The 19,933-nt window shown below is 30.9% G+C and overlaps 1 protein-coding gene across 4 annotated transcripts in view; it reads right to left on the reverse strand.

The window, feature by feature from the left end:
* The window catches only part of CUL2 (cullin 2), a 97,597-nt gene that overhangs the window by 58,861 nt on the left and 18,803 nt on the right, over nt 1-19,933 (reverse strand). For 3 of the 4 annotated variants that reach the window (XM_074267095.1, XM_074267094.1, XM_074267096.1), the window contains 5 exons: nt 19,320-19,460; nt 8,501-8,603; nt 5,862-5,956; nt 2,135-2,240; nt 669-751 (listed from right to left, as the gene is read on the reverse strand). In XM_074267095.1, coding sequence (XP_074123196.1) covers nt 669-751; nt 2,135-2,240; nt 5,862-5,956; nt 8,501-8,603; nt 19,320-19,438 — 506 coding nt within the window. In that variant the 5' untranslated portion in view covers nt 19,439-19,460. Of the gene's footprint in view, nt 1-668; nt 752-2,104; nt 2,241-5,861; nt 5,957-8,500; nt 8,604-19,319; nt 19,461-19,933 lie in introns of all 4 variants that reach the window. The other variant, XM_074267097.1, reaches the window with a different exon arrangement.

A 19,933-nucleotide genomic window follows, 5' to 3' on the forward strand; every position in this document is an offset into this window, starting at 1 on the left:
AAAGACTGAGAAGTAAAGGGGACTGGCGGAAGTCCTGCCTGTAAGGTTTACAGTCCTGGCACCTAGGCAAGTCACTTCCCCTTTCTGAGCCTCAATTTCCTCATCTGTAAGACAGGATGAGAATATTGTACCAAACATCTCACAGGTTTATTGTGAGGGGAAAAAGATGTAAACAAAAAATATTATTGCTTATCAAACTTGTTTTCCTTAGCAAATTAGGACAAAACAAGGAGAAACGGTATAAGATACAGAGGCAGATTTAGGCTTGCTATAAAAAAAAAAAAAATTCTTAACAATTAGAACTGCTCCCAATAGAACTGGCCTACCCCCATGAGGTAGTGGGCCAGTGGAAGACCAAATGGAATTAGAATGACCATTTATCAGTACGATGTAGAAAGGGTTCTTAGTATAAATATAACTTGATGGATTTTGAAGTCACATCAAGTTCTGAGATTCTAAGATGTCTATGGTAAAAGGTTTCAAAAAATTTAAGTACTTTGATTCACTACAATAATGTTTACTTTCAGAAAAAGTTCTCATTAAAGTAAATCAAGCTTACAGCTAATCAATTTACATAAAAATTCATTTGCTATTACAACTAAGCCCTTCAAAACAATATTGTATATCTTAAGAGAAATAAGACAGATGCAAAAAATAAATAAACTCACTTTTTTATTTCTCGAAGGAGCATTCGTATAAGGATTGCCTGAAGTGGCTCAACCATCAATTTCCTCCACATATCCAATGCTAGCTGCCAAGAACAACATATACATTATAAGTGAAAAATCTAGTTTTCAAATGCAAATTAATCTATGCATATGTGTGTGTATATTATAGGCATATGTGCATGCATGTTTATATCTCACACATATACAACAACATTTAATATCTACACATTTAACTTTCGTGACTTCAAGCATTCATGTAATTTTATTAATAACCTCATTTTCACTTTCATGTTGGCAACTGTGCATATTCGCAGCTAGCTATGTGAAGAAGAAAAATGAGAGAAGCATAAAACATTCAAATGGTATCTGAATAGCCACTTTCTGGCTTTCATCACTCCACCAGTGTAAAGTGAAGAGGTCCCCATGTATTTGCACATATTTTTACTGTTTCCCCTTAAAACTCAAATTCTATGTTGCAAGTATTCCTCCTAAAGTATACTGCAAATCCTTTGGACTTTAAGCCCAAACATGTAAAGCCAATGACAAGTTTTAGATAGTGTCTGCAGCCACTGTCCGCAATGAGTTTGGCGCCAACAAATTGATTATTTGCCAATCCATATCATCTTCTGACAGCAACAATTAAATCCCAGCAATCTCTCCCTTGGGTTTAGGCACCCAAGTAGAGAGGTTTACAGCAATATAATATACAGTACAATGCCCTTACATTAACACAGCAGAAGATAAAATGCAAATTTAAAAATGTTTGAGTTTTAAGAATTTTATTTGCTGTATAGTATTTATGGTACTGTAGATTTTTATGTTATAGAAAATAAAAATTGTCTGAAATCAATTTTTTAAAATTAAGATGTTAGCACAGGTCACAGAATTTTAAGGAATTACTAATGAGAATGCTTTGCATGTTAGCAATTTTATTCTGTGTACTGCATGTTATGATAATTTAAGTGCATATTATCAGAATTAATTTTTGTTTGAAAGAACCGTATGCAGAAAATTGTATTTTCAGTAATCTCTAGCAAAAATTTACAGTTTTTGTTGATCATGGGAAGCTAACCTCTCTTTCCAACAGGTTCAATATATCAACATTTATGTTTTTTATTTTTGCACCACTGACTTTAGAACTGTTTTCTAGGAATGTTACTCACAGAAAGTTGAGGATTGACTATATTTCTCAATTAGAAACACTGATATATTTATTTGAGACCTATTTCCATTTCATATGAATAAAAGCATCTATTTCTTACTCGCATAAGACACAGAAACACACAATAGCTTTATGTTACTGCAAAATAATTAGATTTTTCTAATACTGATTTTAATGAATCTTTCATTTAAAAATTAATAACTGATAAGACTGTTTAATTCAAATAAGTTTTCTAATCTCTATAAACATGTTCTCTTACTCAGTCTTAACTTACTCTTAAGTAATTACAATTAAAATTACCTACCTCTCCTATTTCCATAAGTGGTTCATTCATATCTACACCACCATAACCATATTGAAGATCAGCTTCTGTCAATTTATTCTTCTTAATAAATTGTGTGTTGAGATACCTGAAAGAAAAATACATTCTCAACAGATAAAACAAAAAGAAAAATCATAGGCAAAGCAAATTATTTCCTGAAAACTCTAAAAATCAAACTGTGAACATGAATTTGAGTAACAGTACAGTCTACTAGAAATTCTTAAAATAGTAAATAATAATTAACAGAATAACAGAAAGAAAAGTAATTACCCCATTTTTTCCCTCCTGGCTCTGAGATAAATATCAATACACATCTTAGCATAATAAAATCTATTAATCGACCCACCATATAATCCAACAGTTTTTCTATTCAAGAATCTAAAGTAGCTTGATCAGGAAATCAGGCCAAATAAGATTTAGCAAATATTTTGTTTTATCAATGTACTTTACTATAGTGGGCAATAACTTAATCACTGACACATTAATAACCTGAAAAAATAAACTAAGATCAGCATTACATTAATGAATATGAATATGGTAATGAGAAAATTGAATGAGAGAAAAAACCATGAGCCAGATTGTCTGTTTTAATTTTATTGATATAAGAATCGTGTGAACACTAGTCAGTGACAAAAGTTCATAGTGATACAGTACTTTATGTTCTACAAAGTGCTTTCTCTACAACAGACTTGTGAGGTAGGTAGTACAAATATTATTATTTTCATTTTACAAATGGAGAAAAGAGATTTAGAGATTAAGTGAATTATTCATAGTGACAAATTTTTAGAGATAAAATATAAACCTAGATCTCAATATCATGTGCATCTTTCCATATAGCAGGCTGCTTCTCTTAGCCTTTATGAAAGGGAACCATCAGGTTACAAAACAAAAACTTAAAACTTAAAAAGGGGCAATATGATTGGTACTATCTGGGAGATCAGAACAAAGAAGTAATGGAAAGATACTAAAGGTTTGAGGGAGAAAACTTAATTAGCTGTAGAACACAGAACTGTTTGCACTATTTAATTGAATCCTTTATACTTTAATATCACTACCTAAAGAAATGCTTCAAACAAGCAGCCTATTTGGACATTCGTTCTGATTGAACAGTAAGCTTACTATTCTGTTCTGTTGGATGTTTAGCTGGCTAGAGTTCTTCTAAGGACAACTTGCCTACACTTCTAGCAGATCTCCTGTTGTTACCATATTCTGAGGGAAGGGAGGTTACACTAATTTTAAACAATATTCATTTTCCATAACATGGATCATATGACCATATGATATGACCATATTCAAAGAAATGAAAGGCCACATAATCAGCCCTTGTAATAAGCCACATTAAACCACCATAAAAGATTCTTAGTGAGTTACATAAGGAAAAAAATAAAAAAGTTATAATATAACCTCTGAGTATGGCTTAATAATAATGTACAGCAGGATTCATGTATAGTTTCCAACCAACCAAAAGTCAAAGGCAAAGACAAAAAGAAAGCTAATAAATTTTTCTCCAATTTCAGAATGTGATCTATATGATGATTGTGCTACTCTTACTATGTTCTTAAGTTTCTCCAATAAACATCAATTTATGATTTTAAAATAGATGCAGTATGGTCTAATGGAAAGAGTACTATTCTTTGAATCAGACAACATGGCTGGATGAACTTGGGTAAAGGGCAATACATCTCTAGATTGCAGTTTTCCCTACCATAAAGAATTATGAGAAAAGCATTTTGAAAAGACACTGTAAGGCTCTCCCCAACCTAATCAGGTTTAGGGCCTAAGTTTCTTCACCTAAATTAGAGAATTTGACTAGATTATCTAGCAAAGAATTCTTTCCACACAATGAGAGATTTCTAAACTAGAATAAATTATAATGAATACTCCTAGAATTCCTTTGAGGTGACCTTACATATTTTTGTTATATTTATTTTGTTTTTCCAACGTTCCTCTTAAGTTTTGTTTTTTGTACTCTTATTAATAAAAACATGGGATTTAGAGATTTAGAAGAAATGCTAGATAATGACCCAACTATAAATAATGATCAGTCACAATGTTAACTTGTTTTGGTCTAAAATTAATTACTTTATAAAAATAAAACACATAACTGACTTAGTCTCATGAATGCCTCAGATGGAAAAAAAAACACATACATAAAACTATTACAATCATATAATCACTAATATGAAAACAATTTATGAAATTATGCAAATCTTTCTTTGTTGGTATGTCATATAAACTAGAATTTTTTGAGATGGCTAGTGTTGGCCCAAATAGTTTTCTTATTTAAAAAGAGTGAATAATCAATCAAGGAAATGATAATTCAAGTTATAACCTAATTATGCAGCACTTAATTGTCTTGTGAGTCATCTGTAATTCTACTGCTTCAGAGATAATGATGTTTCACTAATTCACAAACATTACACCCCTCCCCCAAAATGGTGCTAGGACAATGGCTTTTGTGTGACAGTCAACTTTTCCTGCCTATTTTCATAATACTCCACTTCATAACATACCAGATAAAGTGAATTTCTTTGTGTTTCCCATAGATGACACAAAATTTTGTCTCTCTGAACATTCCCACAAGTTATACTTTTGTGGTGAAAAACACTTCTTCCTCATTTCCTAAAACCCCTCTTGCCCTTAAAGATTCTCAAGGATGCCACTTCTCTCAAGTCTTCTCTGAACCCCTCAACTCCAAGAGGTACCTCTCATCTCAAATAGTCTTTGGCTACTTTGTCAGAATCCTTCTTCACCTTTATAACATAATACTTTCTGTCATGATTATGCACATGGCATATTTCTCCTTTTAAAACCATAAGCTCAGGGCAACTAGGTGGCAACTAGGTGGTGCAGTGGTTAGAGCACCAGCCCTGAAGTTGGGAGGACCAGAGTTCAAATTTGACCTCAGACACTTAACACGTGCTGGCTGTGTGACCCTGGGCAAGTCACTTAACCCCAATTGCCTCAGGAAAAAAAAAAAAAAAGAAAAAGAAAAGAGGAAGAACAGGAAGGAGAATGAGAATGAGAAGGAGAAGGAGAAGGAGAAAAAAAAGAAAGCTAACTGGAACAGCTAGGTGGCACAGTGGATAGCACACTAGCCCTGGAGTCAGGAGAACTTGAATTCAAATCTAGCCTCAGACACTTCCAAGCTGTGTGACCCTGGAATTGCCTCACAAAAACAAACACACTTCTCTGTTCTGCTGAAAAAGTGGCTTTACTGATCATGTTTTTAGAAGCCTGAAAAAAAATAATGTCTAGCACATCACTTTTTGACATTTTCGATTAAAAGTGTAATCAATTCTTATCTATCAACAGCACAGAAGGGAAACACTGGTTTGAATTATTTTCCCAAACTTTATCAGGTCTGAAGATTCATTTTATGTAGTATAAAGAGTCACTGTATCAAGTGGTACCATGGCCCAATCACTGAAATAAAAGCAAAATCCTTCTTCTAAGTGCAGGTTTTCTTCTCTACTCACAGATGAGTTTCCCCCTACAAAATCTGATACCACCTACCTGATCCAAGTCATAAAAAGGAAACTTGCTGGCAAGCAGAATGGACCCAACCGAGTGAAAGGTAATTCTTATACTCTTTGAAAGCAAACAATCTGTATCATCAGGAAATAGGTACCAAGTAAAGCTAACCATCATCTTAAGGATATGAATTTGAGCAACAGTTTCTGGGCTCACAGTTTAAAAGTATATTTACCTGTATAAACAGTCCATATAGTCTGCCCCTTTGCTATATTCTTCCCAATACCTATGATACATAACCAATACTTGTTCTTCAGACTCCAGAACTCTCTAAAATAAAAAAAAAGTCACTTTAGAAATAAAAGAATATTTTCATATATATTTGCATTTGAATAGAGTTCATTTCTATATTTGATATTCATAATCGCCCTTTGAAAAGGCAATGAAAGCCTTACTACCCCGATTTTGGTGCTAAGAAGTAGGTTCTAGAGAGATGAAGTAACTAGCCTAAGATCAGGTGACAAATAAGTTATAACAAGTGAACCAGAATGGCAGGCTTCTGACTCCCACTTTAGGCCTTCTTCCTTTATATATCATGGCTTACTTCTTTTTTAATAGTATTTTTAAAAATCATTTTATCACTATAGTATCTCCAAATTATTTTGTTAAAATATTCATTTGACTTGCTTTTTAGACTTCTTTACGAATATGCAAAAAACCAAACTCAAAAATTAGTGAAACATGTTAAAAGAAACTGAATTGAATAAATCCCAAATAGTTTAATAAATAATGAGACAATGTTGTCCCTCATTTAGGATTTCTATTTAAAAAAAAAATTAAAAAAAAGGATAAATAGTGAAAATTTGCTCATTTTTGATCAACCTACACATATAGATCTTCATGAAAGGTAAATGTATCTCATATAAAAATTATTTATAATTAGGAATAGTAATCAGCTAAAATTTAAAATTAAAAAATAAGTCAAAGTTTCTTAATATTTATTTAATGCCTCCTTTCCAGAAAGTGAAAAATAAAGTGATAATCATGGTAAAGGAAGACTGGAGTGGGAGAGAGGAACTAGAATCCTCTAACAGAAATACTAAAGCACCAGTGCATACTTTTTAATATTTTACATTTATGTATACATAAAAAGTTGAGACTACACCAATATCATTCTATTAATTCTATTAACAGAAATAATTCTATTAATCACAAGTTAGTTACCCAGACTGACCCTTTTCTCTCTTGGCTTGTCATTTTCTTAAAGTCATTGTAATAAAAATTGAAGAGTTAGTTAAAACAACAAAGACTACTCCAAAATTTTTTAATTTCAAATAAATTCAGTCTCTACTTCAGACCATTCTACTAATTCATCTGAGTTCTAGCTCCCAAAATATCTCATGGATTCACAATGAATATAATATCTGGAACATAGTATATGCTTAATAAATGCTTGTTAATACTGATGCATTAAAAATACTTTTTTTCCTTTTAAAAAAATAATAAACTTGTTGCTTTTATAATCTTACCATACTTGAAAACATATTTTTACATGTATAAAAAAATAATCTTATAACAAATAGCCTTAGATTATAACCCCTTTATATATATAAAGTAATATTACATAAGAAATCTTTATTCATCATATCTTTTTTCAAATTTCTTCATTTCTATTTGTAAAACTATAGCAATAAAATATGCTTGCTTATTATCCAAGCTTATTACTGCTACAGTATGGATTTACTATTATTCATAAAATTTCTTATAAATTTGAATACAGAGGCAATCAATCAATGGAGAACTCTAAAATTTTTAACATAATTTTTAACTCAAACCACTTGAGGGTCAGAATTAATAGAAACAATCTACAAATAGTATTCAAAAGCAAAATTATTTGTTTTTCTTAGAGATTAAAGACTTCAATCCTTCTCGTCTACAGCAACCAGGGGTACCTAACTGCATTCAAACCATGTTCTCATCAAAGGAACTAACCAGACACTTCCAGAAAAAGTTTTAGGGGAGATAAGCAGTGGCTGATTATTTAAGAATCACCAAAAAGTAAAAGTGAGAACCAGGAGTCAAAAAGTGTCAGATACTCAAAACAAATTTTAGTTCACAGTTAAATAAATATTTTAATTCAGTCGATCTATTTTGGAGTTAAAGCACATAACAAAGAGTTTAAGATTTACCACCCAGACTGGTGTACACTGGCCATTAGCTAAAAAATTGGCCAGGGAAGAGAAGGCTCTCATTGCTATTTCCCCACAATCAATTACTCAAGATATCTTTTTTTGCTATTTCTTTCAACCCAGAAAGCAACTATAAATAGAAAAGAAGCTACACAAAAGAAATGCAAGAGTTCATAATTTTTAAAAGGTAGGATAACTATTGCTCACATTTATGTAATACTTTTCAGATCCTTAAAGTGTTTCCTCACGATAACTCAATGTAGTAGATAGTGTACATATTATCATTATTTTACAGGTAAGGAAATTGAGATTCTGAAAGTTAAGTGTCTTACCTAGAATCATGCATCTAGCAACTATCAGAAACAGGAGATAACCCCAAGTCTCTTGATTTTAAGCCCAGTGATGTCTCTACTGCACCATCCTGCCTTTAGAAAATGCTGAACACTTTTTAAAATTAAATTTTGCATTACATAGTCATTCAGAAAAACACCTCTAGCCTTGGCTACTAGTATTGTAATTTTTCATTTAATAAGTAAATTTCCTTCTTCAAACAACTTCCTTCCCAACAATACATTCTGTTTTTAAAATAGTTGTCAATTACTGGCCATTCAAGTTGTACTGAAAAACCTTAATCTAGAAAACAGTTTCAAAATATACTTATACCACCAACATGTTACTTAATTACCTTGTGCAAATGGCGTACGTGATTTTCCAAAAAAATTTTCGTCTCTGTGTAAAGTCTTTCACCAAGAGGTTCAGGATAGGCCACACATAAAGCATAGATGTCTCTAAATCTATTGTCAAGGTTTTTCATACTCATTAATTATAAATACTTTAAAAGTTAATATTTCATTTTACTATTACATGCACAATAAATATAATGCATATCATTATTGTATAATAAATATAGTAGATTTATGTTTAACTTTTTCACTTATAAAAGAAAAATTGATACCTTTTCTACTAAAATTATAGGCATGATTCTCACTGAAAAATATAAAACATATTAGCCAAGTTTACTAAAAGGAATCTTTTAGAAGATTAATTCAGCAAGAGTGACACAAAAAATTAATAAGACAATAGGATGCCCTAAAGGAGACAGCAATATAGTAATGATAAGACATATATACTGACAAACATACTACAAGGTACTAAGTAATTAGTACTATTAGAATTCCATTAGCAGAGAGCTACAGGGGATTCAGTAAAGAAATCATTTCCAGCTAGCACCTTGATAGGATTTCACCTTATCTTTAAGTAATCAAATAATAATCATTGTAAACAAGTAATACTGCAAATAGAGAACTAGAATCAATTATCTTAGTTTCAATGGAATTATATGCAAGCAATGAGAATATAGTGCTCACACTTAACATGTATGGGATTGCCTGTCATCTAAGGGAGGGGGTAGAGGGAGGGAAGGGAAAATTCGGAAAAGAAGTAAGTACAAGGGATAATGTTGTAAAAAAAAAATTACCCATGCATATGTACTGTCAAAAAAATTATAATTATAAAATTAATTTTTAAAAAATATAGTGCTCAAATCCATGCTAGAAGAATAAAATAAAATAAACTGAAAATTCACCAAGGAAATGTAATCTATCTAAATCAACATAAGAAAACAGGATAAACATGTAGTATTCAAAGGAAATTAATGGCATGAATATACATTTATTTTTTATCTTTTTTTCTCCTCCCTGTCTTGCCCAATCTGAAAGTACAGGACACTATTATAAAGGGGGGGAATGAGAAGGGAGGGAGGGAAAAGGAGAACAAACTTTAGACTAGAAAGAACCCTTAAAAGATATCCACCATTTCCCACACTGAATCACTTCTTAAAATGTTGCTAACCACAGAATACAAGAGCTGGACGGTACCTCAGAGGCTATCCAGTCCAACCAGAACTAAATAATAATCTACCTTACAAAATCCTCAGCAGGTGGTCTTACAGTATTTACATGAAAATCTCTCATGAGGAGCAAATTATTTTTGCTCTAATTTTTAAGAAGTTTAAGAAATTTTCTTAACAAAAGCCTAAATTTGATTGTCTCCAATTTCTATTCTACTGATCCAAATTCTACCTTCGGGAGCCAAACAAAAATCCAATTCCTCTTCAAATATTTGAAGACATCAATCATGTTGCCCCTAAATTTTCTTCTTTGCCAAGTAACATATCCTAGGTTCTTTCCATCAACACTCATATGGCAGCTCTCTCTCTACAGTTCTATCATCATCCCAAAATACTACCTGCTGGGCATCTGGTTAAGTTGTCGATACTCTCTAAAATCAATCACTTAAAGCTGATCAGATTAGAACAGTGAACACAGAAAAAAAAAATTTCCATTGGCCTATATTTGTGAAGTTTATTTTTCAAATCCAAATGTAGAAACTGACACTTTTCCCTATTAAATTTCATCTTACGCAATTTAGTCCTAGGGATTCTTAATCTTTATGGACACTGATTTATTCAATATGTGAACTATTCTTCTTATCTTCATATTATCTGTAAACTAGGAAAGCTTATCTTAAACTAGAAAAGATACATCTCTACTTCATCTGGAAGATAGTATGAAAGATTCTAACAGCCTTTTTTAAAAAAAATGCATATTATATTTATAGTATTTTCCTAATTCCTATATCAAAACAAAGAAATACCATTAGTTTGGCATGATCTTTTCTTAATGAAGCCACAGTGATTTACATTAAGTTTCTCTACCAAAGGAAGTGTTTTCCTGTGCTCCCTTTTCTTTTTTTTTTTTTTAAGCTTTTTATTTTTAAAACATATAGTTTTCAACATTCATTCTTGTAAGATTCTGTGTTCCAAAATTTTTTTCTCCTCTCTTTCCCCCTCCCTACCCCTAGATGGCAAGTAATCCAATATATGTTAAACATGTGCAGTTCTTCTATATATACTTTCAAAATTATCATGCTGTGCTTCCTTTTCTTTCGAAAAGCTAACATTTATTCTTTTAATAAGATATCCTAAAAGTTTTCTTGGAATAGAAGAATATATCCAATTTAAAATTCACTCATGTGAATATTACAAATATTATAAATTTTACAAATATTATAAACTCATGTGAATATTACAAAACTATAAGAAATGAATCAGAAGAATTCAGACATGGGAATAATATAAGAACTTATAGAATAAAATAGGCAGAATCAAGGGGAAAAAACCTGTACAATAACAAAAATAATATATACAGAAAAAAATACAACAAATATAATCCTATATAATTACATTGATTAAATTTGGTCCTAAAGAGTTGAAAAAATACATTTTCCTTCACTACAAATGTAGAAGACGACTACAAGAGTGAAAATATCAGACACAGCTGATGCACATTGGTTTTATTGTGATTTTAAAAAATCTTTTTAAATCTTTGTTTATATGAAATGACACAATGGGAACAGAAATAAGATATTCTAAAATGAAAGTAATATGAAAACAGAATTACCAATAAAAAATAAAATATATCCATAAAATATGACATAAGTTCTATCAAATGTTCAACAAATGACTGAATATATTTTTGCTATATGGGCTGGATGGCTTATTAAGACAATATCTTATGAATAATGGTTAGTCACTAGAGAGGCTCGTGAATATTTCAGGAATTAACTAACTCAATACAAAGTATTCTGACAATATGAATGAACATTTGGAGAAGTTCACAACCTATCAGGAATTCTTCTATTTGACTTATGCTTAGGGCATCCTCTATGACAATGACAATCAATGTTGGTAAGCTTATATTCCTTTTCTGTGCTTGCTTGATGGTAGTAATCAAGGCACTAATAAATGGAGTTATCCCTGATTTCGTTTATCAGGGAATCTTGTGTGAACTTAACACATGCAAAAAGAACACTACATTAGGAAGATTTCAAGGCTACTTAACTAACCAAGGCTTTTACTTAATCAAGTCAATGTGGAGAGACAATCAATAAAAAATAAATAAAGCAGGATCTTATATTCTTTGTATCTTTTAGCCAATTGTGTAACTGTGTATGCACCTGTAGGACATGGTTTCTGTTATACTTTTAAATCTTTATTAAACATACCTCAATACATGTATAAATCATATGTCAACATATCATAAGTCAACAAGCATGTGCTATTTACTACATGCCAGACACTGAGATATAAAGAAAAGCAAAAACAGTACATGGATATGGAAATAACTTCATCCATACAAACTATGGGAGATAATTTCAGAATGTAAGGCCTAAAAAAGAGAAAGACCATTACAGAAGAATTTGAGGCAAGTTTTGATTGAAGTCAAGAAAACGAAGAGAGGAAGTGAGGAAGTAGAGCATGCCAAGTACAGGAGGCAGTTAGCACAAAAGCAGGGGGATTGGAGAAGAAATGCCAGTTGCAAGCCTCAGCAAGTATGCCAGGGTGGCTGCAATATAATGGACACCAAAGAGACAAAGATCTTGAGCCTGGAAAAGTGGAAGGTCAAGTTATGAAGAACTTCAGATGCCAGAAGACTTTAAGTTTGATCCTCAAGACAACAGGAAGTCACTGGAGTTTCTTAAAAAGAGGAGAGGGGATGAGCATACTCTGACTTATACTTTAGAACTATCTCCTTGGTTTTAAAATGCCAAGCTGGGGAATGTGCATGTAACGCTAAAGTCAGAGAATGGAGGTCACACAGGATAAGGACATAAAGGTGGCAGGACAGATAGAAAGATGGTTCTCTATTAAAGAAATGAGAAATTAAGCATATGAGATAGCTGTTAAAATATATTCCTAATCACATTTTTTTTTTTGAACAATTTACGGGATATCTTCCCACCTTGAGATACATTACAAAAGAATTTCTCAATGTATTAAGACATCTCTTTCAATCACCCTAAATAGAATGTAAGGTCCTTGAGGACAGGACTAACTTGTTTTGGCATTTGTATCCCAAGACCTACAACAGAGTTAGAAACAAATACAAATACTGCTTATTTTACTAACTACAGAGTGTATGTCATATAACTTGAGATAATATAAGTTTGATTCTAAGAAGGCTCTGAAGCTTTTTCAATTAAAGGTGTTTCATGTGTCAAATAGAGCAATATTTAATTCTTCCTATTCTCTCTGACAAGATCTTAATATCAGAATTCAGAATATTTCAAATTTATCAAATTGTTTTTCAATATCACAATTCTTATTAAATTGGATAAATCTCTATTAAATAAAACATCCATATAAACATCCCCAAATATTTATCCTTCAGGGATTATCTATACCTATGAAGATAGTAACCCTTCTAAAATTTAGCATAAAGCCTTCAATTCAGGATTCATTCAACAAGCACTGACTAAGAGTTTAAGATGGTAAGGTACTGTACTAGGCTCTGGGGATACAAAGATAGAAGTAAAACAGTACTTGCCCTTATGGAGAAACAATTTATATAGAGAAAAAGAAATATAAAGTACATACAAGATCAATGTACACTAATTTCCTATATAGTATGTATATGGAAGGATAGGGATATATGGGTGCTATCACCTGAGAGATCAGCATAGGAGATTAATAATGAAAGTAACATTTATATATTTGGTTCAATCTAGGCTACATTGATATCATAATTTTGTGTGTCCCTTGCACAACACATTATAATTATAAGGAATAAGCATTTATTAAGTACTTATTATGTGCCAAGTAATGTGCTAACTGCTTTATAATATAGCAGTTTGTATAATATATATTTATTTATTTTATATTTTATTATAATTTATATTATAAATTATATGCATAATTTATAATATAATCTTACTTAATCTTTGAAATAACCTTGGGAGATAAGTGCCATTATTATCTCTATTTTACAGGTAAGGAAACTATGGCAAACAATGGTTAAGTGACTTGCCCAGGATACACAGGTAGTAAATGTCTGAGGCTATATTTGAACTCAGGTCTTCCTGAATCCAGATCCAGCATTATATTCATTATAATACCTCCTCTAAATTATAGAAAAACCCAAAGTAAGCCAATTTTAGAGAGACTTCTTTATATAAAAATTTCTTTAAATAAAAAATACCCAAATTGAAAAAAATCTATTCAAAGAAAAACATTAATTCAATAAGCATTTATTAAATTTCTAGTATACAGAAAACAGGTTTTGATGAACTACAAAAATAAAGAATATAGTTTTTAACAAAAGGAAATAAATCTGGGATGAAAAGCTGCAAGAACTAATCCTTAGCCACAATGGTCATTACAAATATTTGATTAAGAAAGTCATAATTTCTCAACATTCAGCAAAAAGCCAAAGTCCTAATAAGAATGCTTTAATGATAAGTACAAAGGAAGCAAAATCAAATTCATTGTAACTTGGCTACAATGGGTTGGTCATGTGATAAAAATGAGTAACACCAAGATATCTAAATAGTACCTCTAAGATAAATTTTTACATATAAGTTTGCCAATTACACTTCAGGCAATCTAACTGGATATCACAAATTAAAAAAAAAAAAAAAAAGAAGCAGACAGGCTATGATAAATTCAGAAATAACCACTGTTATTAGAACAAGCATCAGTCACAAATAATTATAATTCAGATAAGCTATACAGGTTATTGCATTGTGCTCATTCATTGCCATTTTAAGCAATTAAAAATTACAATTGTTCTATATAATGTGATGAATAATAACATAAATCCTCATATATTGGTAATAATTCTCTTAGACTATAACTTCAGAGAAGGGAAAAAAAACAAACAAAAAAAAACAAGTTTTATCCTAAAAGAAATCAGCCAAAAGGTGAAATATGAAATTTAATGAATTTTTTTTTAAAAGTTAACAGCACTAATATTTTTGTTCATTATTAAATGTTGAATGTTTAGTTTACCTCTAAAAAATAAGTTAAAAAGTTAAAAATAAGTTAAAAAATAAATTAAATAGTTTATATAAAGCATATGAAGTAGTCTATGTAATCATATAATCTTTCTGTCACCTAAAATATTTTCTATGTTAAGATAGGGGAAGAATCAAAAGAGTAGGTTGGCCCCAATATTTAACTAACCATTTATATTAGAAGTTCTTAACCCTCATATATAAAAGATAGGGATTCATCCAATTATCCAATGACTAGCGCAAATTCAATTTGAACTGATACACAGACATTTTTCTCTTCACTAGATTCTTAAATTTATGAAGAGTTTTCAGAAAAGTATCATTAGGGCAAAGATTCTACACATGGCAGAGACCAGGAGAAAGTTAATTTGAAAAGGATATCTTTCATATTCTGACATCTACTTTCAGCTCAATTTTGAGGCTTAAGGACACTGTCTAACAAAGATGCAGTAGAAATTCCAACAGCCTTTGTTTTGCAGCTTATCTAAAGAAATATTTGCTTCTTCCCCCAATTCCACATAGTAATAAGCAGCAAAAAAGACTACTTTTTCATTCAATTTTAGTTTATTTTCTGGTCTGCATTCTCTCTCTCTCACCTTCTCCTTACCAATGGGATAATAAGAAAATCCAAATGTGTTATAAATATAGTCAAGAAAAATAAATTTCCACATTATCTATGTCCAAAATACATATATACTTGTGTGTATATATCTCAATCTATACTCATGATCTCTCTGACTAGTTAGGAACATGTTTTATCCTGTGATTATACTAAATCTGATCTGTTGTCTAGGTTTCTTTTGCTAAGAAAAATTTCTGTTAGGAACAGTTACCTAAATTTGCAAAATAACAATAGAAAATTATAACAGTCAATTGCTTGAATAGTCTGGATTCCCAGGAAAACAGAAATGAGTATTAATGACTACAGTGCTTTTTACAAAAAAAGAACTGCATTCATATATAAATAATGGCCAATATTAAGCTTTGTAAATAATCACTTTAATTAGCCCCTGGATTATAGGGGAAATTGGGATGTTTACTTTGTAAACAACAAAGGATAAAATTATCCCTTTTGAAATTTTAGCTAAAGGAGTAATAAGTCAACAACCTAATCTTATACCTCTAGGTAATAGGTATAATTAGATGTACCACCTCTGTCTTCACTCTACTTCATCCACTACTCAAGTTATTAATCTTCCTAAACCACAGATAAGTAGACACATTTAAAAAGTGGTATTTCTACATTTCTCTGATTTAAAATCTGAGTCTTGGGGGAAATAATTTTCTTTTCTTCTTCTTTTTTTAATCATAGCTTTTTAGTTACAAAACATATGCATGGGTAATTTTTCAAGCCTGTCCCTTGTTCCAAATTTTCTCTTCCTTCCCCCCCAACCCCTCCCCTATGGGATGGCAGGTATTTCAATACATGTTAAATAAAATATATGTTAAATCCTATATATGTATGTATGTATACATATATATGTGTGTGTGTGTATACACATATATACACACACACACAGTTTTCTTGCTATACAAGAAAAATTGGATCTAGAAAGGAAAAAAAAACAAAAATGCAAGCAAACAACAACAGAAAGAGTGAAAATGCTTATTGTGGTCCACACTCAGTTCAGGGGAAATTATTTTCAAAGATTTCTTGAAGTTTAATTGTTAGACAGTTATCTTGTATTGTTTTTAATTTTATAACATTCTTTTTTTTTCTTTACTTTTTTTATTTTTTACTCCAGCTCTACTTGTTTTGGTAACAGTTACTGTTATGATTCCTTTAGTTTAAAAATGCAATCAGATGAGTTTTCATCTTTGGTAAACATATTTTATTTCATTCAAATGTTTAGAACAAATTTGACATATGAAACCAAGATCTAGGTTCCATAGGATCAAAGTCACTTTTTTATTATGTTTTGATGGGTTAATGAACACACATATTTAAGAGGCAGTTAGGTGGTATTATTATATATCTATAATAGAGATATTATGCTTATAATTAAACATTTATTGTAGCAGTCACTATATTAGATATCAAAGCCAAGTATAGAGAAGGCAATTACAGAGCCTGTCTTTGAGGAACTCAAACGGTTGTGGAAGAAAACTTCATACTCTAGAAAAACAAGAATAAGGATTCTGATAGAAATAGGGAGGAAATGTGAAAACAATTAGAAAGTAGGAAAATAACTCTCATATACTACTCTAAGTTAGGAAAGGTGGTTTGGCATGGAAGAGAAAGTATTGACCTGAAGTTAGTAAAACCTAAGTGTAAATGTCAGCTTATATACATATGAACTATGTGACTCTGGGTAGTCTCACAATCTCTCAGAGACTTAGTTTTATCATTTACAAAATGAGGATGATCATAGCATCAACTTCATAAGGTGTATAAAGTATTTTACAAATCTTAAAATGCCACACAGATATGAGTTATTATTATCAATATTAAGTGTTTTGTATTTATTATTATACTGGATCCTCAGAATGCAAGAATCATCATTTTTATTCTATAAAGAGAGACTAAGTAAGATTGGTAAAATAACTAACTGGGCAAAAAGTAATAAAACCAGATCTTCTGCCACTATATCCAATTTCCTTTCCACTATATTTACATTTGTGTTTTCATTTATTTCAAATGAGAGACTAGGGAATTTAGTTAGAAGGGACCTGAGAGACTGACCCATCCAAATCACATCTAAGAAAAAATATTCTTTTATAATGTTTCTAAAATGGGGACACTCAGATTGTATTAAAGGCCTCAAATGAAAGAGATCTCTCAATTTTCCAAAGAAGCTCATTCTACTTTGAATAGTTCCACATATCATTAGATTTCTTCTTATATCCGATACAAATTTGCCTTTTGGGGGGGGAGGGGTTGCAATTTTTAACCTTTGATCTTAGTTCAGCCCTCTGGGGTCAAGAAGAACAAGTAAAATCCCTCTTCTATTTGATAGCCTTTCAAACAATTTAAAATATTCCCCAATTCTTCTCTTCTCCAGTTTAAATATCCCCAGTGCCTTCAATTAACATTATAAGGCCCTTCAATATACTGGTTGTCCTCTCCTAAACACTTTCCAATGCATATCATTCTTGCTAAAATAAAGTACACATGGGGCAGCTAGGTGGCACAGTGGATAGAGCACCAGCCTTGAATTCAGGAGGACCCGAGTTCAAATTTGACCTCAGACATTTAACACTTCCTAGCTGTGTGACCCGGGGCAAGTCACTTAACCTCAGCCTCAGAAAGAAAAAAATAAAAAATAAAATACACAGGATTGTATACAGTGTTTTAAAATTGGCAGTCCTAGTCACATTCTAATATCCTAACAATGTAAGATCTCAGAAGTTTTTTAGATTGCCACAAAACACAGTTGAATCTCTGAGTGCACTAAAACACCAAAATCCTTTTCAAATATATAGCTATATAAACACATCTCCACAATCTTGCACCTTTAAAGTTTTTGATTATTGTTGCTGTTGTTTTTTTTTACTTCAAGCTTACTTATCCTCATTAAATTTCATTTTTTAAAGATTTGGCCAAATGTTCTATCAATATTTTTTTGGATCCCTATTCTATCATCCAACATATTAGTTATATCTCTCTTATTTTTATATCATTTATAAATTTGATAAGATTGTCATTTATACTTTAATCAAATAGTTTACCTATATACCATCATTTGTTCCCCATTTATCTTGTCTATCAGATCATAACAGACTGATGTTTTACTAAAATTTTGATAGACTAAATGCAAAACATTCTCTCAACCTTCTAATCAATTACTCTTCTTAGAAGGAAAAAATAAAAAATAAAATTATTTCATGGTAGGAAGTTTCAACTGCTTTGAAAAAAATAAAAAATAATTAGTATTGATATTACATTTTGGTATTTCCTTTAAAATGTTCTTATTCTTTGAAATAAATGGAAAAAAATTTCTGAGAAAAGAGAACACATTTTAGTATAAGAACTTTTCAGTCCATTAATAATTAACATGGTCAAGTTTGTTAACCAATACTGAAAACAATTCTTAAACTAACATCTATTTGAAAATTCCAAGAGGATGGAAAGAAATTCAACAAATTCTATCAATGGTAATGAAACAGGATGATTTTTCCATGAAGCATTCTTCAAACATCACTGCCAAATGCTTCACCATCCTACTACCAATTGAACTATGATTACCATTGATTTGTTCTGGAATGAGAAATATCAATCTGTTATCCTATGGCCTCATTTATCAAAAGGATAACATACATGCATATGCATATATGTATTATATGGCATTAACTTTCCAGCCTAAAGTACTCCTCCCTAACTACCATTTTTCCATTAGTATGTTAGCTCATTGAAAAAAGGAGCTAAGGGCATTGTGGCCCAAGCATAGAGTCTGACACATAGTAAGCACTCAATATTATTACTACTCATTCATTCATTGATTCATTCATACAGATGGTAAACTTAGCAAATGTCTAAAATGCCAAGTAAATATACTAAAAGGCTTTTATAAATTGAAAATAAAACTTGTGAAGAAAGATTATGGCCTTAAAAAAAAAAAAAAAAAAAAAAAAAGCTTAGACCCTACCTTAAACTATATGTGCATGCTTAATTATTTTCAATGAATAAAGTCAATCTTCTAATTAAAGGATACGAAAAGCGATCATTCCAAGTTGCTCTTTCAACGTAATCCAACATGACAACAGCTTTGATTGTCGTTAAGAGTTTGTTCCATGTTTCATCAAAATCCACTACTCTTGGTTTCAGGGACATTGTGGGAGTTTAGTGTTGAAATCTGTTAAAAGAATAAATAACATTAGGATCAACTCCACTGTTTTGTTGTATTTTAAATGAGGTGAATGGCTTTATAGTTGTGCAAATCTATCTATTTGATTATTTTTATCCTTCAGGACATCTGGCAATATCCTATTAAATTTCACCCTCAAACTCAAATGGTTCATCTTCTATAAAATACTGTCTGTCCATGGAATTTCCAAAACAATGTTCATATTTCTTAAACACAAATCTTAATATATCTTATACTTTCAGTACAAATATTTACCACAAAGAATATTTTGTCTCAAAACATCTTTAGATATATTTTGAAAATGACATTTTAGATATTTTAATTTCTCAAATAGTCTCATTGTTATTTTTAAACTTTTTCAGGGAAGTTCCACCAAACAAACATAGCTTATAGAGGATAAATTATACCAAAGGGGAAAACAAACTTATTTCCTCTTCAAGAAGTAAATACTAATAAGAATA

This window comes from Sminthopsis crassicaudata, chromosome 5, assembly GCF_048593235.1.
Source record: "Sminthopsis crassicaudata isolate SCR6 chromosome 5, ASM4859323v1, whole genome shotgun sequence".
Lineage (NCBI taxonomy): Eukaryota > Metazoa > Chordata > Mammalia > Dasyuromorphia > Dasyuridae > Sminthopsis > Sminthopsis crassicaudata.